General features: G+C 49.3%; 1 protein-coding gene across 4 annotated transcripts in view; it reads left to right on the top strand.

Annotated features, from left to right (window-relative positions):
* The window catches only part of LOC108920911 (fatty acyl-CoA reductase 1-like), a 46,124-nt gene extending 26,505 nt beyond the window's left edge, over positions 1 to 19,619 (top strand). Inside the window, exons 2-11 of one of the 4 annotated variants that reach the window (XM_018729995.2) lie at positions 4,391 to 4,566; positions 6,087 to 6,266; positions 6,707 to 6,884; positions 8,722 to 8,766; positions 8,941 to 9,059; positions 9,611 to 9,678; positions 14,204 to 14,375; positions 14,864 to 14,993; positions 15,350 to 15,477; positions 15,591 to 19,619. In XM_018729995.2, coding sequence (XP_018585511.1) covers positions 4,391 to 4,566; positions 6,087 to 6,266; positions 6,707 to 6,884; positions 8,722 to 8,766; positions 8,941 to 9,059; positions 9,611 to 9,678; positions 14,204 to 14,375; positions 14,864 to 14,993; positions 15,350 to 15,477; positions 15,591 to 15,753 — 1,359 coding nt within the window. In that variant the 3' untranslated portion in view covers positions 15,754 to 19,619. The remainder of the gene's footprint in view (positions 1 to 4,390; positions 4,567 to 6,086; positions 6,267 to 6,706; positions 6,885 to 8,721; positions 8,767 to 8,940; positions 9,060 to 9,610; positions 9,679 to 14,203; positions 14,376 to 14,863; positions 14,994 to 15,349; positions 15,478 to 15,590) is intronic. The other 3 variants (XM_018729998.2, XM_018729997.2, XM_018729996.2) reach the window with 3 other exon arrangements.
* The last annotated feature ends 3,747 nt before the right edge of the window (positions 19,620 to 23,366 follow it).

The following is a 23,366-nucleotide window of genomic DNA, read 5'->3' as shown; positions in this document are numbered from 1 at the left end:
GTAGACCTGGACATGGCACACATCCTGCACACTCGACTGCTGTAGCACTGTGTCTTCCTTCCTGCGCCCTTGTGGAGGAAGCTCTGCTTCCCTGCGATTGTGAAAGAAACATCTTCAGTGTGTGTGTCACAGAATTTCCAGCACGTGGGCACTTCTACCAGCGGTTTCCCGAGGGACCCATTTGCACGTGTTACTAATGCTCTCCTTTCTCGCTGACCATTACAGTCGTGATTACAATGCGGATGCGATGCAAGTCTGTCGCAGTGCAATTAAGAGAAATACACCATTTAGGGTGTGTTAAGAGAGGGGATCGACTACGGCGATAATCGATTCCTTAATTGACACACCGCGAAAATGACCTTAACCCATGTATTGTGCCTGTTTCTCTCTTCATCCCCATCGGTGACCGCTCAGTTGGAAAGCCCTGGGTTCAAATCCTGCTGTAATACCTTTAAGCAAGGTACATACCAGAATTACACCAGTAAGGCTGCTGAGCTGCATAATACTATACAAAGATAACATTGTAAGTCACCTTGGGCCGTGCTATCAGGTAAATGAGTAAAAGTGAAACTGTGTTACTGAGTTGGTTTCCAGATGCAGAAAATGCTCCAGGAGCTGAGCTGCGAGTGCAGAAGCGAACAGACGTGTGAACACGAGGGCCGTCGCTCCGCTTCAGCCTCACAACAGGAAGTCGGAGTAAGGGGGGCGGATAGGCAGAAAGAAACTGGAGAGAAAGATCGAGAGAGAGAGGGGAGTGGCGGGCCTCACCTCGCATCACCTGCCTTCCGCTGCTCTCCAATTGGATGCGAAGGGTCCCCCTGGAGCGACAGCGCTGTCATGTGGCCAGAACAACTTGGTCAGCGGGACGAATGTCAGCGGCGTCTTTAATCAGGGCGCTCGGCTGCTCCAATGGCCTGGACTACGGTTTCGGTTTAGACCGCTGTGTGTTGTCGGGGAGGGACACCAAGGAACACATGGCGCACACACACATCCCCCCCCCCAACGACATTCCTGCTGCCTGGCTCTCTCACACAACATTAGTCTAATAGGATCCAGCAGATGCCACTGGGCTCCCAGTGACCAGAGAAAGGAGCTCTCAGGTATAACCTTGGCTCCCGTTACCGTGATTTCTGAGTAACCGCTGAGCCTTGGTGATCCCGACGTTCCCTGCTGCTCAGACGCTTTAAACGAGAGGCGAGGACGACCGACCGCGGCCGGTCGCTGCCTTTGGTGGATCGGTAAAGGATGAGCTTGTCCTTTGCGCCGAGGCTCCGTCAGGTCCTACATTTATTGCATTTACACTTTCTACCGAAGCAACTTACCATGCTAAGCTGCTTACAGTGATTCACCCATTTATACAGGAGGGTAATTTTTACTGGAGCAATTCAAAATAAGTACCTTGCTAAATGCTGTTATGGCAAGAGATGGGATTTGAACTGACTGAGTCCAAAGCCAGAGGCACTAACCCTAACCCCAACCCCACCTACTGCCCACTGTCCACCTTCTGCTCTCCACCTTCAGATCTCCTGTTTACATCCTGCATCCCCTCAGAGTGTTTTATGTGTTTGTGCCTAGTGGTGCCAGCCTGTCCTCCCCAGTCCTGCGAAAAAACCATGTCCCCACACACACACACACACACAAGACACACACGCACACAATCACTCTATTGAAGGCCACGGGGCCAGCAGCAGGCTGGCACAGCAACAGCGAGGAGCTGCCCAGAAGACGACAGCCCCGTGGAGCTCTGCTGCCGCCTTGCCCAATTCCCCCCCCCCCCCCCCCCCCGTACCGCCAGCCGCTGCCTCCTTCCATTGTTTTTCTCGTCCCTCTCTGCGAGCACAACCCCAGTGAGCACGTTGTCATTCTCCCAAGAGCCGCAGTCGTGCTGTTTTCCACATCTAAACAATTACTCTGAATCCGATTCACCTCGTTTGGTCTTTGTGGACGACTCCCCCATTCCTCCCGCCCCCACACCCCACTAAGTGACTCTTGTGCTGTGAGGTCATGTATTTTTCTTTCTGCTGCTGTTTTGTATTTCCACTTGTTGAGCAGGCAGCCAGCGTCGCTCGGGCTCTGCTGCAGCAAATCTCTGGAATGTTCTTCCCACTCAAGTGAGCGGTGGGCAGTGCAACGAGGGCAATCTGATCCCCTTTGCGCTCCCTGCCCCACCCTCTCCGTGCCCTTTTGCCTCTTGCTCTCACCCTATCCTTTATCCCAGCCGCCCCTCCCCCCGGGTATATTCGGCTTTGTCTCATTGCCGCTGCTCCTTCTCCCCCTTCCTCTCCTTTACTTGCCCTACAGGTACAACTCCCCCCTGCTGGTACCCCACGTCCCCTTCTAGGGGACACATGCTGGTTGGCCTCCCCAGAAGGCATCTGAGGGTGCCGATGATTAAAGCTAGGCATTAGGAATGTACCTCTGTGATCGTTTTGGGAGATTAGTGTGCGCGACTGGGTCACGTCTGAGAGCTTTACCACGTTCTTATCTGTGCGACGGAACTTAAAAATCTGTCTGAATCGACTGTCGGGCGGCAGACGTGTTTGGAGTGCTTCCCCACGCGCATGTTTAGGGTTCTAGCGGCAGTGTTGTCGCAGCACTATGGTTACGCTTTTGCGTGCATTGTATAACAGGTTGAGAAAGTGGCTTCGGTGCTCCATCGTGCTTTGCAGCAAGGCAGTCTTGATGGGTCAGCTCAGGTTAGCCCGCTGTCGTTTGGGAGCATTGATGGTGGGTCATCAGGTGTCACCAGGCTGCAGGAGGGCCGATGTGAGACCAACACGGTCATGTTTAACAGGGTAATGTTTTGACTAATTACAGCATATTTGTGGGCTGTGCAGCTTCTCTGCATCATATTTTGTAAATTGTTTCCTTTTGGAAGTGCGTGCGTGTGCATGCGCGCGCACTATGTCTCCCTTGTGTGTCAGGCTTTTCTGGCCAGTTCACAGCTCAGAGTCTCCACAGAGACCGTACTGTTGCTCCACTCCCATCGTTCGCAAGTCAGCCAGGAGGTTTCAGAACCAGAATTTTGACCCGGGTGCTCCTAGTTCAAGTTCCGGAAGAGTCTCCTGATCGCGACGCCGAACCTCGGTTACTGCAGTAAAATGTGCGGTGGAGTGAATGGCTTTAGTTGTAAGTCACACTGGAGGGGAGGTGTTTGTTAAGCTGGACCCTGTCACTGTTCTGCTTTACCAGCCAACGAGGGCCGGTCCTGGAGCTTCTGGACTCCTCTGTCGTCTCCTGTGGTTTCCAGCGGAGATGCAGAAGGGCATGGTCTCAGTGGACCACCAGGAAGCACAGGAACTGCTATGAATTTGGCCATAATGTCACCAAGATAGCGATCGCTGAGCGTGTTCAGGCAAGCGGGATCTGCAACAGGGTCTGCTTGCTTTTAGCTGGAGAGAAGCAGTTCAGAGCAACGCTCTGGAATTTTGAGGGTGCCCTGAAGAAGCGCACATTCAGAACACGGAACAAGGGGGAACGGGTACATTATTTAGCTGTGCTTGTCATCTAGCACTGTCCAAGAAGGTCCAAAAAGTGTTCAGACATTTCGGAATTCAGTTAAATTATCTTGCAGTTTTTAAATGTTAACTTTTCAAGTCGAAGAAAGGTAGATGCTTGGGTCAACAACACTTGTAGACGGAGATTGAGGTGTGGCCCATAGCAGCTCCTGGATTTTCTGCACCCCCCCCCCACGCATCGTTGCATGGTGTGTGACTGTGTGTGCAGCTCTGAGATGGAACCTGAGAAGCTGAGAGATGCTCTGGTCTAGCCCATTGTAGCCTCTAACGTCTATGTGGTATCGTGAGCAGATCAAGAGCATGTTGGTGCTGTGCTTGGAATTAATCTCTCTCCATTTATGGCCCCTAAAATCTGAGCTTTATCTTAGTCTTATTTAACAAACACATTCTACGTCATTTCCGTATTTTGTTGAACCAAGTGGTTTAAATAGTCAAGGTCAGTGATGGAGAAGTATGGGAACCCCTTGGATTCTGACATCTTGAAAACCTTTGAAGGGTAATTTGAATGCAATTTACTGTTTGATCCTTGATTTACTCTATGTATGTCCTCCCTCCGTGGGCTCTGTATCTAAACATACATGTACATTTTCTCCAAAGTGACTGACACTGGTAATCTACCTGCAATTATTTACCCATTTATACAGCTGGGTAATTTTACTGGAGCAATTTAAGTATCTTGCTCAAGGGTATTGCAGCTGAAGGTGGGAATCAAATCTGCAACCTTTGGATCAAAAGGCAACAGCTCTAACCACTACGTGACCAGCTGTCTCTATACATTAAATAAATATGTTGTATTGTTTGAACCCACAACCTTTTGGTGGTAATTACACTCGTGCAGCATGTGTGACATATGGTCGTACTCTGTGTCACAGCTCTTTGACCGCGTGCGAGAGGAAGACCCGGACTTCCACAAGAAGGTGGTCCCCATCAGCAGCGAGCTCACCCAGCCCGGCTTGGCTATCAGCCCGCAGGATGAATCCAAGCTGGTCGCCTGCGTCAACATTGTCTTCCACTGTGCGGCCACCATCCGCTTCGACGAGCCTCTCAAGTGAGTGCGTGAAAAACGCGTCCCGGTGTCCTTCCAGTGCAGCCTGTGTCAAAAGAGCCTTTTAGTCCAGCTGCGTGAAGTCATTAATGAAGGTGCAAAAAGGTTCATTGACAAATTGACTTTGTCAGCATCATAATGGGGTGAAACGGAGGGAGGCAGTCCAGTGTGGCGCTGCTTCAACCTGCTGCGACCACCTTTGGCGAGCCACCTGTAACTGAACCCCCCGGAGAGCTGCTCACACTTTTGTTTGGGATAATTGTGTCTGTAGGCCAGTGGACAGCTCCACTTGATTTGTGCCTCTCCCTGGTGGCTTCCCCACTTGTTGAGCAATGTGATGGTTCCTTTACCCTTGAGGCGCTCTTGCTCGCAGGGTGCTGCGACTCTCTGTCGAAGGCACCGTGAATGAATGAGAGCAGTAATCCAGCTGCTTTGTGCAGTCGGGACACATCGTGGAGAACCAGTCGCTGGACAGGTGGATGGCATTGATGGATGGTGAAGGGGTTTGCGTTTATGTTACTTCACTTGACAGACGCTTTTCTCCAAAGCGACTTCCAATGAACACTATGTAGTGTTACCAGCCCACACACCATATTCACCAAAGGGGACTTGCACTGCTAGTAGGTGGGCAGTATGGTGGCACAGCGAGTAGCGCTGCTGTCTGACAGCGCCTGGGTGGTGCGAGAGGACGTGGGTTTCATCTAACAGCGTATCTTTGGTCTGTGGGAGGAAACCAGAGTACCCAGAAGAAACCCACACAGGCATGGGGAAAACGTGCAGACTTCATACAGACTGAGCAGGGATCGAACCCACATCCTCTTGCACCACCTAGGCGCTGTGAAACGGCAACACTGCTAGCTATGCCTCCCTTTTTGAGCCAGTATAATGCATTTGTGCGTTCAGGTGTCATGAGAGTGTTGATGACAAAATGCTGCACTCTGGGAAGAAATACAGGAATGCATCGCCCACGGACACATGTGGTCCATCGCAGCTCCCCGACCTTCCCGGAAAAACGTCTCGCACGTCAAACCCACCCCCCTTACCTCCGGAAAGGGTCCCTCGAATCAACAGGTCCCCAGTCAGACGGCTCTTCGTACGCCTCCTGCCCAGTCCCGACTCGGCAGGATTTTAATAGCATGTGTCTGGCAAAGCTGCCTCCTGTTAATCTGTATTATCATCATTTTAATCCCATTAATCACATTTTATGAATATTGATACATTGTGTTCAGAGCTGTAGCTGGGAAGGGAAACGGCCTGAAATCCTTTATGCTGAAAAAGCTCTATCAAGTGCTGGGGTAGCGACATCCCTGCGAGGCATTACAAGGGGCTGTGGAGACTCACCCAGGCACCGTTCCTGTCCTCGTGTCAAATGCTTGCGTGCACGGCCTCTCGACAACCCCCCCCCTCAACCACGTTTGAGAGCTGTGTTGAGGCTGACATGCAGCGGGGACGTGCCCGCTGCCCGGAAGGCGCGCGGGAGAGCACCGAGCTGCCGTTAAGCGTGTTTCTTTCTCGCTCGGCAGACACGCCCTGCAGCTGAATGTGATCGCCACGCAGCAGCTGCTCAGCCTGGCCAAGCAGATGCACAACCTGGAGGCCTTTGTGCACATCTCCACTGCCTATGCAAACTGCAACCGGAGGCACATCGACGAGGTCATATACCCCCCGCCCGTGGAACCCAAGAAGCTCATCGATTCCCTGGAGTGAGTGCTGAGAGGACGACCACCCCCACCCTACGCACACGTGAACACCCACACACGGGGCCACGTTGTACATGCATCTAGCTCACAGCGCACACGTTGTTCTGCCCTGTGATCCGATCGCAGGCTTTTGGTACACAAGTTTATTCCAGGATGTTCTCCGCATTTCCTCACTTCTATTCGCTTCATTCAACATGGTTTTGCAGTGTGGTACAGGCTTTACCCCACTGTCATTATCACCCCCCCCTTTTTTTTTTTTTTTTTTTATTATTATTATTATTATTATTATTATTATTATTAAAAAAACCTTGCTGATCGCACTATCGATCCCCATTTTTTAAAACTTCACTGCTGGTTTTGCTCCACTGTCAGTTACATCATTATCTGTGTCCTGATCCCAGTATAACATCACGTTGTCGCTCTGCTCTTCCACCGTGTCCCAGGTGGATGGATGACGGTATGGTGCGCGACATAACACCCCGCCTCATCGGAGAGCGACCCAACACCTACACCTACACCAAAGCGCTGGCCGAATGCGTGGTCCAGCAGGAGAGCGACAAGCTCAATATCGCCATCATTCGACCTTCCATCGTCGGTGCCAGCTGGCAGGAGCCCTTTCCGGTGAGTATGGCTATCGTACGCACCTCGCCCTCCCCACCCATGGTGGTTACATCTCACTTATGTCACGTGGCAACCAAATTCCCACCCTGCCCCCTCATCAGCTCTTCGGCCCCACTCTCAATGTGTGTGGTCTCAGCTTCTCCTGACCTTGTAGCGCCATGGGAAGGTTTTGGTTGTGTTTGCGATGTTTCCACAGATGAAGATGCCTAGTCGTCAACCCCCTCCTCCTGTTGTCGGTAACACTTGGGGTCTGCAGCGATCGCAGGTTGTCAGAATTCCTCCCGGTCGCTCCCCAAACTGCTCTCTGCGGTGTTCTCTGGCGCGCTGCTCGGGGACCTTTTTATCACAATTTTTACTTTTATTTCTCGCTTGTGCTTCACAGTACGTAGCTGCGGTCAGCGGGCAGCTCGGACCTGCAGGGTTTTATAGCTGTTTTTTATAAGGACTGGGATGGTAACAGCTGGGTAAAGTTATAAAGGTCCAATTTCAGGGTGCCTGGATTTTACAGAGCAGTGTTTTTTAAAAGTTAATGGTTCACTTCCCTGCCTTGCAGAGACATAAATGCACCGCTAAGGTTCCGATTGGAATCTCCCTTGGAGGAATTAGATAAAAGCCGAAATGGAGCCATCGGTTGCCGACAGTAGCGCAGGCACCATCGCGAACTCCCAGCCGAAAAGAATGTTCCTGAACCTCACCTGCAAGGAACGTGGCAGTATTTTCACATGATTGTGCAATACTTTGAGCAGATGAGGATGAATGCCATTGCAGTTTATGAAGTGCTTCCCGTGAGTGTCGTGCGAGAAGGGAAGAACGAGATAGGGCTGGATGGGTTATTTCAGCATGGTGAAATGCACTCTGAGGTGTAATTTGAGGCCACTTCGTTCAGGTCCAGCTGGGAGCTGCTGTTTACACCAACAGGTGGACTAGAACGCGCGGTGCAGAACAGGCTGGTGGTCCCAGTGAAACTGGAGAGTGTCCCATGCTAACAAGGTATGAGCAGCAGCTGAAGGTTGGCTGTTAAGTGAGCATGTGAACCGCTGACAAGCTCAAAAGATTTTGCCAGGCCTCCAGGAAGGAACCTGGCAAGAGATGCACATCACATCACTTCCCAGACACTTGCAGGCTCCACCTCCCTGGTGTTGGTGTGGTCCAGCGCAGCTCGGTCTCCCTAATGATACCGACAGCCTTGTCTTGACTGGTTTACACACTGAATCCATCTCGCCTGTGAAATGCTCAGAGCAGGAAGGTGTGGCAACCTGAAGCCAGGGAGGACCAGGAGGAGGAACCAGGCCTTCAGCAGCCATCACATTGTATCATATTGCATTATGTTACATCAGGTCGTAATGCAATACATTACATTGCATTGACCGACATTACACTGAATTACAGCACATTTCCTGCTTGCTTAGAGGATGCTTTCAGGCACAGAGGACTATGTTTCCAAGGCAGGGTGGGGTGGAAAAATGCAAACGACTTGGTTGGGCCTTGCTGGATTCTTGTGAGTGTGGGAGAGACGGTGAGCATGAGCGCATGTGTGACACTCCCATCGCTGCACTCCTACGACTCCAACAATGTGCGGAAACACGAGCGGCCGTGGTCCGGCTCGACTCACGTGCACGTCCAGCACGACCAGCAGCGCAACTGTAAACGCACGCGACGGTGTCCCGAGACTGTTTCTCACCAGATCCGCGTGCTGCATGTTGGAGAATAACCCAGGGACGAGCGTTGAGCGGTCTGCTACAAGGCTTTCCATGCATATTTAATGGACTCTAATTGATGTCTGCAGTGTTATCTTTCAGCCCCTAGCTCTATAAGTAAGTCCTTTTCTGCTCCTCAGGGCTGGATCGACAACTTCAATGGACCAAGCGGAGTCTTCATTGCCGTAAGTTTGCTGCTTTGGTAAAACGGTGGTGCTGGGGGAAATTGTGTATCGGTTAGGTTGGCAACATTTGTTGGGTCATAAATGATGGAGTAGGGCATGTGAGATGACACTGTAGCTGGAAACTTCTCCTTATCCAAACCTGCCATCATGTCTTGCCCACTCCTACCTCACCAGGCGGGGAAGGGCATCCTGCGCACCATGAGGGCCAACAACGATGCCGTGGCCGACCTCATCCCTGTCGATGTGGTCATCAACCTCACCCTGGCCGCTGGCTGGTACACGGCTGTGCACAGGTGACCGCTCTCTACCTTCAAGCTGAGCATCCTGTACTGTCTGCATCTACAAGGCTCCCTTTTCTTAATTCCCCCCCCTGGCCATCTGTAGCACAGTAAGCAGTTTTAAAACTGCACCTTGTTCTTTACATACAGTACATTGAGGGGCTGGTTTAGAATCGCGCTGAGCAGCGCGTGATTCGGAGGCCAACAACTGGGCAGCAGCTGTAGTTGTTTCACTTTCCAGATTTCTCTGCAGTTGCACGGAGGCAGTGCAGCACTGGAGCGAGCGATATGACCAGGATAAAAACATCCGTTCCGAGGATGTCCACAATAGATCCTCGTGGCACTGCGTGTGCGGCGGGCTTTGAATCCTCCTCTCATTATTTCTGCCTCCCTGAGGAGACGTGGCCTTAATTGAATTGTCTTATAGTTGCTCTTTAATAAAAAGTGGGCCCGGCCGGTGCCGTTCGCTTATCCAGAAGGAACATTTTCATAAGCATCGCAGGCTAGAGGACAGGCTTGTAGAGTTCACGGGTATGACACTCATTGGCTTCCCCTTGTCCTTTCAGACCAAAAACTGCACTGGTGTATAACTGCACGACAGGAGGCATCAACCCGTTCCACTGGGGAGAGATCGGTGAGTGTGGAGCTGCGTGAGCCGCGCCGCCGCAGCCAGTGTCGGTGCCGTCTGTGCTTTCGCTTGGCTAACTGGCGATAAGAGCAGCAGGCGGTGAATCTCATGTCAGTCGGTCGTCTCCTTTGAAATCAGAGAGAGAGATTAGAGAATGTCTGTGCATCACTGATATTGTGCTTTTCCCCAGGCCAGTAGTGCATTGTAAGACCTTCCTTCCTCAAAGCTGTTTTTGAACATGAAATGGGTGCGGATAAGGTTGTTCTGCTGATGTGTCTTTAGTTTAGAGAGCAGGGATGAGAAATGTCTGCCCCCTGCTGGCAGATCGGGATACATCTCGATATGTCTGTAAGCCCTCATCACGATAACTGGTCCTTCAGAATTGCATTTCTGGGAGCAGAAAGGTAGTGGCACATGTTTTTGGTCTCCAAAGGGTACAAGCATCCTCGGATGACCAGCAGGGAGGTGGACAAAGTATAGGGAACGACAGCTTCTCTTCCCCAAAAAGTTCTGTCTGGTGTCCTGTCCGACTGCCTCGCGCAGCCACGACATCCAAAGTCAGGGAGCCGTTGTGGAGACGGCCCGCCAGGCTGCTCGCGGTGGGAATCTGCCACGTAACACAGATTTACGGTTATGAAATGGAGACATGGGCTGGTAATCTCACTGGCTCATGTAAGCGGCAGCAATAAAGCCAATCGCATGCTTTCCAGGAAATGCAGCAAAAAAGCCTCAGCGCGGTGGAGAGTAAATGGGACCTGAAGTGAAATATCTGGGCTTGGGGACCAATGATTTCTCTCTTTTTCTGCTGTTGTAAAACACGGCACGGAATTTCTTGCGAGATTTCTTGGATCAGGCTTTCGTGCAAAGTGAGTTGTGCGCGTACTTCCGGCTGCGCTCGCATTGAGAAGCTGCATTTTTATCGGGAGCACTTCGGGTAACGCGTTGCTTTGCTCTCGAGTCTGGAGACAGACTAATACTGATACACACTGCTCATGTTTGCTTTTTTCTTTTAGAATCTGCAAAAATAACAGTGTGGGGAAAATGTATATTTTTTTTTTTTTTTTTTAATACCCATAAATTATCTTTATGTGTAAACGGATGATTGTCTGGGGTTTAATCTTTTTATTTTCCGTACGATCTGTTATGATCCTTCTCAGCTGTGACTTTGGCTCATTTATCAGCAAAGACAAAGATTTCTGTTTCTGTTCATCCCCCTTTAATACGCATATTATATCGAAGTGGCACGTATTTCCACGGTTTTTGCATATCTCACTGTGATGGTGACACTTTGTCTTTTTGTCAGATTCATTTATGATTTCTAATAACACAGGTTGACGGTAAGGTGTGTGCTGAGCATGTGCTCTGACTGCTGCCCAGTTGGCTTTGTGAGCCTCAGGAGCGAGAGATTCTGCCGCAGAATTACAATGGGTGTCTCCATGGCAACTGACCTTGGGTTTCAGACCTGAAGGTCTTCCAGTCTCATGCGATGGGGCTCCAGATCTCCTGTGCGGAGGGAGCCGGGCCAGGGCACGTCCGGAGCTCAGCCGTGCGCCGTGGCTCATCGCCGTGGCGACCGCGCCGGATACGTGGGACGCTACGAGCTTGTAAATGAACTCAGGAAAGGGTGACTGTTGGACTAACCACGAAATGACGTGGCAACCAGTGAGCGAGTGCCACGACACCGCAATCGCACGCCGAGACAGATGGAGGCCATGATGCCTCCTTCCTGTTGTGATTCACACATGTAGCTCCTGCGGTGATAACTGGTGCTCACTGGTTAGCTGCTGTGCGTTCGTGTGAGAAGCAGCAGGGAAACACCCCGTCGGATGTGCGCTGAACGGAGAGGTGCAATGCGGGCAGTGCAGCTGCATTTTGTTTTTTTATTGTTATGTTTTTATTATTATTTTTTTTTTTTTATTTTTTTTTTAGGTTTTCGGTACAACCTGCTGGTTTGTCTCATCTTCCTGGGGTAAAATATCCAGGTTTCCTCAGTCATGTATAGCAAGGAACTCTGCACTTGAACGGTCTTAATCAGAAAAGGCTCTTTACATCATTACTACAACCTGGAGGCATTTCATTTTGTCTTTTACCCTGTTTGTTGCTTGTGTGAAAGAGCCTGCCTCAGCAAGCTGTGAATCAGCTATTTTTCTACGTGCCCCTCGTTCCCAATTAGCTCCAACAGTCGCTTACGGTGGGACAGCTCAGGTGGAAAACTTGCCGGTTGTTTGTTTCGAGGCAGGAAGCGTTTGGCAGACATCTCGACTCTTATGGAGGGGCGAGCTTGGCTGCACGTGTTTGGCTTCCTTTCGAAGATCGCCCCGGCCACAAGGATGTGGGATACTGATCCCGAAAAGCGAGTGCTGCTTGTTTCTCACATTAGTGTGTTGGGCTGTTTGACGCCGTCTTTACCCTGGTCTCCTACACCTCCCTGCTTTCACCTGGCTTGATATTTCAAGAGCACCCATCCAAGACGAATCGGTGCCAGCGTCAAGACCGAAAAGAAATGTGTTCCGCTCGTTCTTTCCTGGACCGTGGTCCTTGCCCTCACGGACTGAACGTCTCCGCTTCCTGTGAGAGCAGTCGAGGAAACGAGGTGGACTTTGCTGTCGTGTCCGGTGTCCCCGTACGCTCACCTCCAGCTGTGCTGTCTACAGTGGTGTATAGAGTCCCGTTCGTCTCACCTGTGTACACCTGAGCAGTGGCGTTGGGGCACTGCGGATTAGAAGGGAATGCTGTAGCTTGATTACCGTGTTTCGCTTCCTGTCCCGTCCACAGGGAGTTTAGCGCCTGCTGTGTCGGAGTTTAACCGGGGTTCTGCGTGCCTGGCTTTGTAAGGTCCCAGTAAAGCTGTCATGTTCCATCTGACTGGTGTTGAAATATATTATTTTTCTTAGCTCCCCTTATTATTTTGTAAGGGATATGTATCAAGGAACTGGGTTTTTTTTTTTTTTTTGGATTTTTAAATCATGGGTCCATTTAGTTGTTCCATAACAGTAGGGGCTCTTTTTTTTTTTTTTTTTTTTTTGTGGGGATGGGGAGGTATCTAAGTCAAAGACCATTAGTCTGCTGGGGTGAACATTGTATTTATTTTTTTTCCCCCCATGCTGTCACAGAGTTCTGCCAGGGGTGGGTGGATTACATAGGGTTGGGACACTACGAGACAGCACTTGCGTGCTGCTGCCACGCCCAGCTGTCCACCGCCTGCTGTCGGCAGCAAGGTGGTCGACAACGGGTTTCGCCGCACCGTCCTCCACCCACAGCCTTTGCTGCTTTTCGTGTCTGCGTTCAGTGGGTGGATGGAGGCCTAACGGGAGTCTGCTGAACCTCACCTGCCGGCAGTTCTTTGTAGGGGGCCGTGGGCTCAGCTAGACGTCGCCGCTGAAACACCCCGAGGTACAGATTTGCTCCCAGCAGGGAAACGGGAGCGGAGCTAAAAGCACCAACGCCTCCCTCCTCCTCTTACACCCCAACTGGCCTGGGAGGTGAAGGACAGGTTGATGAATCACTCAAATTAAGCATCCTGGGAGGGGAAGAAAGGAGAAGACAAGGTGGCTGCGTGTGTGTGTGTGTGTGTGTGTGTGTGTGTGTGTGTGTGTGTGTGTGTGTGTGTGTGCGCGCAGACCCTGGCATTAGGAGCGAAGTGGCAGAAAGTGAGTGCGAGACCTGTGTGCCACATGTGTCCCTCCCACTGTCCCGCCTCTTTGAAAGTCCTTTTCTTTCTTTCTTTCTCAGAAAAGTGTTTTAACATTTGTTTTTTGCTTGTTTCAGCTACTTTTTTATGGCTCAAATGGGTAAATTGCTCAGCTGTGCACAGCTGGTGTGGTTTAACACTGGATTCAGCAGAACTGAATTTGTCAGACTAAGGGAAACATGACAGACGTTTGCTCTTTATTGATTTTTTTTTTTAAAACAGTGAGTAATTTCCTCGTGTAACGGCCCTTCAGTCACTGGTGAAAAAAGTTTTTTTTTGTAACTGGGCACAAGGTTAACTGAGGTTAAATATCATACCAATATAATTAAGTACATTCAAGTTAATATGCAGCCTGTAAAACATTTATTACTTTGGCAGGTGTTTTTCTCCAAAGCGGAGGAGAACTCTGGGTTTAGAAAAATCCAAAGCGGGCAAAGCACTTTAGATACGGACACACATTATGAACATACAGCTTGTCTGATGCCGTCGTTCAGAGGAAGAAGCGACTTTTGCATTTACATACAAATCAAGTTGTGAACAAACTTCCGCTTAAATCGTGTTCGTAAGTCAAGGGAATATAGTCGTCTTGTTTTGAAGTGCGGTGTGTAACCCTGTGTGGGACACCACTGAAAAGTCTCATGGGCTCTTCCTGTCTCCTGTGTGTGTGTGTGTGTGAGAGAGAGAGAGAGACTCTGTAACCCATGACATCCTTGAACATGTATGACTGATAGATGGAATGGAGTTGCTGTTGGTGGTGAATGCCCACTTCTTATACGGCTATATACTGTATGTACAGTGTGTGTGTCTCTTGTGTGGTCTGATGCCTCTCGCCATCGACAGAGTACCATGTGATGTCCACCTTCAAGAGGAACCCGCTGGAGCAGGCCTTCCGAAGACCCAACGCCAACATCACGTCCAACTACCTGATCAACCAGTACTGGATCCTGGTCAGCCACAAGTTCCCCGCCCTGCTGTACGACCTGTACCTGCGCCTCTCCGGGCAGAAACCCCAGTAAGATGCCCGAAACGGCTAGCGTCGCGATGTTGGCGCAACACGAGTCCGCTTCCAGTTTGGACACGTGTGAAACGTGTCGTTAGCGTTAAGCGGGCCCAGTGAAGAGCTCCGAAAACAGTCATCCCTCATGCGGGGGTGTCCCGTACAACGAAAAATCCCTACGAAACGAAGGCCCTGTGAAAATACGTACTGTTTTCATAGCACACGCTTACTGTTCTGCAGTGATGCAATGGAGCTCAGTCATTCTGGACTCATTTTATGTACCCTTACATCTGTAATGTTAGCGTTTACCTTTTTGATTGACGCACACCGATCCCTCCCCCCAGAGGCCAGCGTCACTCTGGAGTGGAGAATCTTCCAAGTGAATAAACGACGCACGTAATAGAAGATGCGTGTTGCGAATAAGCACGTGTCGAATTTCGGTGATGTGTCTGAGACGCCCCTGCTTCCCCTCCATCCCCACCCCCACCCCCCCCCATCGCCAGCATGATGCGCATCTTCAACAGGCTCCACAAGGCCATCAGCCTGCTCGAGTACTTCAGCAGCCAGGACTGGGAGTGGAACTCGGACAACATGAGCATGCTGATGGGCCACCTGAGCCCGGAGGACAGGAAGGTAGGAAGTCGGCTTCTTCGCTCCCGGTCCTTCGTATCGTATTTAAGACGGGCGTGTAAAAATTTAAAACGTTCCCGTCAAAAGCTGTGTTAATTGCCACAAAAAATGCTCACTTTCACGTTTACATACTTCTCTCATATCCTCTGGGCCATTAAATGTAGCATATCTCTATATGTCACCTTTCGTACTTGTTATAACAACGGTAAAATAAAACCTCGTGATCCTTGTTACACAAATTTTTTACTTTACTGTTCTGCAGTGTCATCTGTACGTGTTTTCAGTGAGCGCTGACAAAGAGAAGCTTCACCTCTTCATACCTTCCTCCTCTTCTCTCCCTCCCACCCCAAAAAAAAAAGACCTTCAACTTTGACGTCCGTCAGCTGAACTGGCCCGAGTACATTGAGAACTACTGCATCGGCACCAAGAAGTACGTGCTGAACGAGGATATGTCCGACATCCCGGCAGCCCGGCAGCACCTCAGGAAGTAAGTGCTGTTACACGGTGGACTTAGTGCAGGTGTGACCTGTCAATAGCTCTCTGTCATCATCATCGTCGTCGTCATCGTCCTAACCCTTCCTGCTTCCTCTCTGCCCCTAGGCTGCGTAACATCCGCTACACCTTCAACACACTCCTGCTGGTCTTCATCTGGCGTGTTTTCATCGCCCGCTCCCAGATGGCCCGCAACATCTGGTACTTCGTGGTGAGCCTCTGCTTCAAGTTCCTGTCCTACTTCAGGGCATCCAGCACCCTCACCAACTGAGGAGGCCTTGCCTCCCCGCCCCACCCCACCGACCGCAGACTCGCCCCTGCCCACGCCCACCCCATCATGGAACCCAAAGCAATGGATCAGTCTGAGTGAGAGATGGAGGTAACCCAAGAGATGGAGATGGAGATGGGGTGGGGAGGGGATAGGTGAGATGGTTTTATGTCAGCCATTACATGGCCTCGTTTGGCGCTGAGAGATTGGTTTTTTTTTATTTTTTTTTTTATTTTATTATGAATTCTGTTTTCCTTCACAAGCTGCCAATTCTGTTTTTAATCGTTGCACCGCAAAGTGTCTCAGCTGCAGTGTTTAATACCAGATCCTCCTTTTCTTACAATGGCTTTGTTTAAAGCGATAAATTATATATGCAACTATAACCCCCTTGTCTGTTGTATTTTTTTTCCATTGACCATCTACGCGAAGACCAGACTCAATGCCTTGAAGTAGACGTGACCATTTAAAGCGTACTTGAATAATGACGGTGTTTTGCTGAAGGACTGTTATCGTACCTGAGTCTAAACGCTTGAATTTTTAAGTGTCTGCAGTGTGCAGCTACGCTTTTTTTTGAGGGGGTGGGGGACGCTCGTGGCACTCGGACAGGCGGTTGCGGCAGCGGGGTTCACTTTGCACGTAAGCAAATGGAACTGCGAGGAGTGGGGGAGGGGCTTGCGCTCACATGTGGGACACGTAAAAATTTCCATAGAGCTGGTCGCGCTGCAGCCCTTGTCAGAAATGTTTCCCGTGAGGTGTGTGTGTTTTCAGTGCTCACAGCGCATCGCCTAACAGCGAGCGCTCATGGATACTCCTCGGTTTGGTCGCCGCTAATCCACACTGCCTGTTTGTACAGTGGTTTCTATGGAAACCGAGTTTACGACGTTCTCATCTTTCCAGTAGTGTGGCCGACGGGTTTCTCTCCTTAGCTGAGGGTTGTGACGCGTGCGTAAGGACAAATGTGTGTGTCCACCGGTGTGCGTTTCAATGATGGTCTGTACATATGTGGTTAGCTGCTCTTTAGAGTACGCGCATCCGTTTCTCCTACGCACACTTTCCCAAAGATTCTTTCGCTGTAGGTCATGGCCGTCCCGTAAGTCTTGTATTTCCGAGTGCAAAGTTATCGAACAAATGTGCTTTGTCTGATCCGAACTCGTGTTGCGGTGATTCTCTCCACGGATCATGTGAGAACTGTTTATACCCTTCCTGCTGTGAGCCGTGACAAAAGGCAAAAGCATCGTCCCCTTGTAGCGGGTTGCTATGGTAACCGCCTGTTTCTGTGGCCGGGCCGTGATGGGAGTGACCCTTGCAGTCCCTCCGTACTGATGCGTTTCTTCAGTTTTCTGCAGCCGGATGCAGCGGCTGAAGAACGTGGGGACTGGAGAGCAGCGGGCTGATGATGATGATGATGATGATAATGGAGGTGAGGTCTGCTAGCCCGTTGCCCGTGCGGCGTCTCGTCCGAACCGCTGCCCTTCCCTCCGAAACTGCGCTCTTCCGTCGGCGGTGTGCGAGGTGACCCGTCCTTGTGCCTCCACTGGGCATTTCGTAGAACCTCCCGCTCTGCTCCTGCTCCACACGGAAAGAAACAATTGGCTATAAATAAACCAGCAAACTAAAAACAGAAGAAAAAGTAAACCCGTTTTGTGTGTCGGCCGCTCCCCACGTCCCCTTCTCCCAAACCACCGTAGCTTCACGTGCTGCTACTGCCATATAAAAATTGTGAATATATACAAAAACCAGATTGCTTTATTTTCCTAAAACGTGTGTGTGTGTGTGTATATACATACCAGTCTGTGTCCGTCCTCGTCTCGGTGTCGCGTCCGTCCCTCGGGGCGTCCCCGTACACAGCGAAATGCCACCGCACCCACGAAGGACAGTGTCCTAGCTAAAGGCCTCCCAGAAAGTCGTGAAGACTAAAGCGTGTTTGTCAAAACCGCACCGTAGTAAATAGCATTCGAGTGCCAAACCCACCTTCGGCAGCCGCTGGGATCTTGTAGGTTTTTCGGTTGTTTTTGTCCGAGTGACTAGAAGGAACATTGCCCTCTGCTTCCCACCTGCAGCGTGAGCACCGCTCTTCGTCTTTCCCCTGGATCCTCCCGCAGAACGCAGCAGCCCGTGGTCCGAGCGCACGCGTTCGTGTCGGGAGGCCGAGGAAATGTGCCGTTTGCTGTCCGCCGCCCCTCTGAGGTGTTTACTTCCTCCCGACACACGGAGCTGTTAGCAGAACTGTCCCTGGCGTCGCTGCCTCCTCGCTACCCACAATGCATCGCTCCATTGCAGTGTCCCTTCCGTCCTCCTGGAATGTGTGCGCGCACGTGTGTATGTATACCCACGCGCACACAAATATGGGTAGATGCATCATTTATTGTCCTCAAAAGTGTTCAAATCACTCTAAATGATATCGATCATTTTCGTGTGCTTTGCCAGGAAAAATCACTTAAATTTCTTTTCGCTTAGTTTATATGATTGGCGAATTGATAATATTCGGAACCGCAGCTCACTGGGATCCAGCCGAGCATTTATATGACTGCGAAGCTTTCATAAGAGCGCGTTTCTATTCCCTGCTTTGCCGAAAGCGACCGTTCGTGTCGTCTGACAAGCGGTCAAAGTGCTGATGGTGCGCTTACTGTTGGGTTATTACTCTGCTGCGTGTTCACCTTAGCTACCATTACTTGAGATGCCATAAACCAGAATAAAAACATAATGGGAGTTGTTATTCGCCCACTGTGTGCAACGCCGGAAACAATCCGGCCGACTCGATACTGCCGAAACGCCTGCTGGTCCGAGAGCTCGGCAGCCACAGCCGCGGTGGCTTAGGGAGAAACGCGTCTCTGCTCAGGTAGGGCAGGTTCCCTGCGAAGGCTTGTGGTCCGCAGCAGCGTGGAGCGAACGGAGCGCTCTTGGCCTTATAGAGTGGGAGAGGAGTTGGAGGTAGAGTAGGAGGACCTCGACCGCATTCCACGTTGGTAAGAAACCACGTGTCTCGTTTCTAAAGCCACTGCAGAGGAACACCTTATTGTCTTAAAAATAAATAAATAAAAGGAAAGCGTGAATCTTAGACAAGTTGCCTAAAGCAACGACTCTCACCCTTGCAGAGCTAGCTGAGATGTACTGCCATAGGGACACGTCAAACTGCACAAAAACGCACGTCCCCGCCACCGACTGCGCCCTTTCCGCACCTCACGGACAGACGTTTTTGACAAAGTGGTGCGTTTTCCGCGGAGCGCTCGACACACTTTGGCGATGGACGTTCGGCATGAGGTGACTCTCCTGGGCAGATTTTAAAAATCAGCACAACTCTTTGTGGGAATTGCATGTGGTTCCCCCCCCCACCCCACCCCACCCCACCCCACAGCAACTCAAACAGAGCTGCTCACGTCCCCTTTTTCAGTCACGTTGTGTACTTTATAGACGCGAGGAACACACTGCTGGATGTACAGCCTCCGCACTGCATGAATTTGTGCTGAAACCCACTGATAGGGATAGAGGTACAACTGAGACGACTCTCTTCATGTTATCTGTTGGCATCACATACTGTGGACCCATCCGGTATTTTCTGTACATTCGGTGTCCTTTCTCCTCCCTGTGACGCTCACATGGTATTAATTTACGATGTGTGGTTTTATCAGCTGTGTATCACCTCTTGTAAACCTTCACAAAGGAAATAAAAGGGAATAAATTCACACCGTTTCATGGTCCTTTTTTAATTTTTTTAAGAACTTGGAGACAGCGACTGCACAGTGCTCGGAAAATGCAAAACGTGGTTACAGCCTTTAAAAAGTGTGTGTTGCGTTTTTAAACTGTACAAGATGTTTGTCACTGCTGAGAGGAGTACAGTGTGTGCAGAGTCATTGTGAATGGAGCCAGGTGACAGGTTCAAATCCCACCTCTTGCTGTAGTACCCTTGAGGAAGGTACTCAGAGGTTAAAAAAAAAAATTAAAAATAAAGTATAAATGGGTAAGTAATTGCAAGTTGTTTAACGGAAGTTGCCTTGGAGAATGGAGAAAAGTGCCAAGTAAATGAGGATAAGTACCAGCGGAAGCGTCTTAACGGTGTGCGGACGACAGTAACCCCGCAATACCGTTAATGCGTTAAGACAAATACCGCGCTCTAAATGGAAAATAGATGGCTTTGTAAACATGTCTTTAAAGGAAAGCCAGTTAACGGTAATGAAGAGTAAATGTCAAGGAATCAGTCTTCCCTGCACTTTGTTTTAGCCAAGAGGAAGAAGTAAGATTTACCACAGTGTTGGCGTGCCTTGAAGAGGCGGGCGGTCGGTCGGTTGGCCTGTTAACCCAAGAGTGTTTCCTCTGCTCCCTTTCACAAGGTTTGCTTCTGCTCCTCTGTTCCTTCGAGCTCCTCTGGGTCGTTACTCCTCGATGTCCTGTTAAGTGCAGCTCGTTTGGAACAACATACAAAAATACGTTAAACCGTAATGGAGGTGGCACAGTGGGTGACGCTGGTGTCTCGTACTCCTGTGCTGTGCGTTTGGATGGGGATTTGCATCCGCCTCAGTCTGTGTGCAGGTTCCATGTTCTCCTGTGTTCGCGTGGGTTTCTTCTCGAAGTCCAAAGGTGGGTTTCGGGTGAACTGGTGACTCAGGTTGGTCATACTTGTGCGCTTGTGCATGCAAATAAATGTGTGTGATTACCCTGGTGATGAACTGCACCCTGTCACATGTCATAAGTCTCCAAAATAGGGTCTGGACCACTGCAACCCTGCACTGGACACGGATGGATGGAATTGAGCTGAATTAGAGAACATTTAGAGTCGTATGATGAGAAAATCTCAGCTGTTCCATTTAAAGTGATTAGGACCTTGAGACGTTCCAAACTTCACCATAACTGAGCCTTTAAATTTTGTATTCAGCAGGGAAAACAACATTTTTAGAGGTATAGAGGTAGATTGCTCTAAAATACTGTAAATTTCTTCCAACAGTATATTGACTGATTGTGTGTGTTGTTACATTAGCAGTTGTGTAATGTATACATCTCAAACATATTTAAGTAGCGTCGAACTACATTTGCATATGTCTCTTATATCCTCTTGGCAATAAAACATAGCATATCTCTATGTCAGCTTTACATGTTTGGGAAAAGTAGAAGACAATATATGAAGGTGTATATGGTGGTAAGACGATAGACTTATGTGGTATTTATTTTAAAAAAGTTTGAATAAACAGGTTATATGGCTTGAAGTTAGGAATTATAGGTATTCTTTGATTTACTTTATCTGAAATTTCAGGAAATAATGGCGCCTAGCTTTCGATACCCAATTTTCTATTTCTGGAACAAAAATTAAACTTATCCAAAGCACACACACACACACACACATTTTCAGAACCGCTTGTCCCTTACGGGGTCACAGGGAACCGGAGCCTACCCGGCAACACAGGGCGTAAGGCCAGAGGGGGAAGGGGACACACCCAGGACGGGACGCCAGTCTGCCGCAAGGCACCCCAAGCGGGACTCGAACCCCAGACCCACCGGAGAGCAGGACTGTGGTCCAACCCACTGCGCCACCGCACCCCCCTTATCCAAAGCGTTTCCAAAAAAAAAAAAAACCATTCCACAAGTGAAATAGAAGTGCAGTGATGTACTGTTTTTGGCACTAGTGTATCATCAGCTGTTTCCTGTCACGTTTGTTTTGGTTTGATGTGTTTGTGCAGTGGCAGTGCAAGAATGACAGCCAAGCCTCCTCCCACCCACCACAACTGTCAACTCTTCTCCTGACTTGGTGAGTACAGTAACAGTTTATTGCAATAAATTGCCTTTATTTTTAAATGTATGGCGTTATTTTATCATTAAATGTTTGTCAGAGTACAATGAAAGCAGACACCCATTAATCTCTCTCACACACACAGAGACTGCTTGTCCCAATTGGGGTCGTGGCAAACCGGAGCCTAACCTGGCAACACAGGGCGCAAGGCTGGAGGGGGAGGGGCACGGGCACAGGCACACCCAGGACGGGACGCTAGTTGGTCACAAGGCACACCAAGCGAAACTCAAACCCCAGACCCACCGGAGAGCAGGACCCAGTCAAACCCGCTGCCCCACGACATCCCCCACCACACCCAGTAATGACCTCATTAATTGACGTGATTGACATGTCTGCATCTACATTTATCTGATATAATGCACTTCTGTACTGTTTTCTGAGATGTACATGGCTGTGGAGAACTGTCAGCCAAACGAATAAATGTAGATGTTTTATATTGTTGAAAACATGAGTTCATAGCTGTCAGGTGTGTTAGTGTTTGTTATATTTGGAGAAAATGGTTTGAATATACGGAGGCACGATGGCGCAGCAGGTTTAGACTGGGTCCTGCATCCCGTCCTGGGCGTGTCGCCTTGCCCTCTGTGTTGCAAGTGGTTTTGGCCAATGCGTGCGTATGTTTGGTTTCCAAAACTTTGGTATCCACACTTTTGAGGAAAAGATTAATTTCAGAAATGGATGGATTGCTGTATATCTATCTTGGTGCACAAAATTAACCTGGATGACGAGAAGTTCAAGAGACAAGTGTTTAGCGATACAGCTAAGAGCCTTGGGTCATTCAAGGAGAACAGTATGTAAAATGAACTGGCTGCCTGAATTCAGCTAGCATTTCTGGGTGTTTTGTACATATAATTAATTCCTTTTTAATGACTGGAGATGCAGTGTTAAGTATTCTCAGCTGGATGTTTCAAGGTGAGATTACAGCTACACAAACATCTGTGTGAACACACTGAACTGATACCATCTCACATTTTCTGCATAGAGTAATTAGAGGTAATTTGATTACCAATCTTCTGTACATCAATTGTTTTTGTAATTGTTAATGTGTGACCATCGACCCCTTTGCCTGTGATGTGCACAGTTCCATTTAAATCATTTTATACACACAAATTTTAACCAGCAAATAGGCTCTTGCACTGTGTCAGTGTAACCGAATGGAGGAATATCCGTAGCACCTTATGAAACAGAAATAAATACAAACTCTCAAAACAACTAATGGTTTTGGAACCTTTTTCAGGGATTCTGTCTGGGAATGGATTGAAGTGCTTCCTGTAAGAAATGTCTGTACCTCCTTCAGGCAGATTTCCAGGAACACATTAGGTTCTTTTTCCACAGGAACGGTATAAAGTAAAATCACTAAGCTATGTGTTTTCATGCCTAACTATGCATTACATTTTTTTCCCTCTCAGCCTTTGCAGTCAGTGCTCTTCGCACTTTTCAGTGTGACTTTTATACACGTTTTACACAATTTCGGAATTTTCTTTAATCATACCCGGCAAGGTATCTGAAGGTAAGACTATAGTCTCAGTAGAGCAACGGCCAGCAAGACGGCTCTGCCTCAAGCACTGTTGGCAGTTTTCCTGTGTTTATTCAGCTGGGTAATTGTTACTGGAGCAATTCAAGGTCATACCTTCACCAAGGGCACTAGAGCAGTAGAACTTTGAGGCAACCTTCAGGTTAGTCCAGTCCATCCTTAAGTGCTTGTCAACATTAATGATGGAAAACACCTAAACACTGCTTAAAAATATGCAGTACTTTGCATTATTCAGGCAGCACCATTCACACATTCACTAGAATGAAATCACAGAAATGATTGTCTCCCAGCATGCTTGAAGGAACA

Source organism: Scleropages formosus, chromosome 21, assembly GCF_900964775.1.
Source record: "Scleropages formosus chromosome 21, fSclFor1.1, whole genome shotgun sequence".
NCBI lineage: Eukaryota > Metazoa > Chordata > Actinopteri > Osteoglossiformes > Osteoglossidae > Scleropages > Scleropages formosus.
This window is presented reverse-complemented; position numbering and strand designations above follow the sequence as displayed.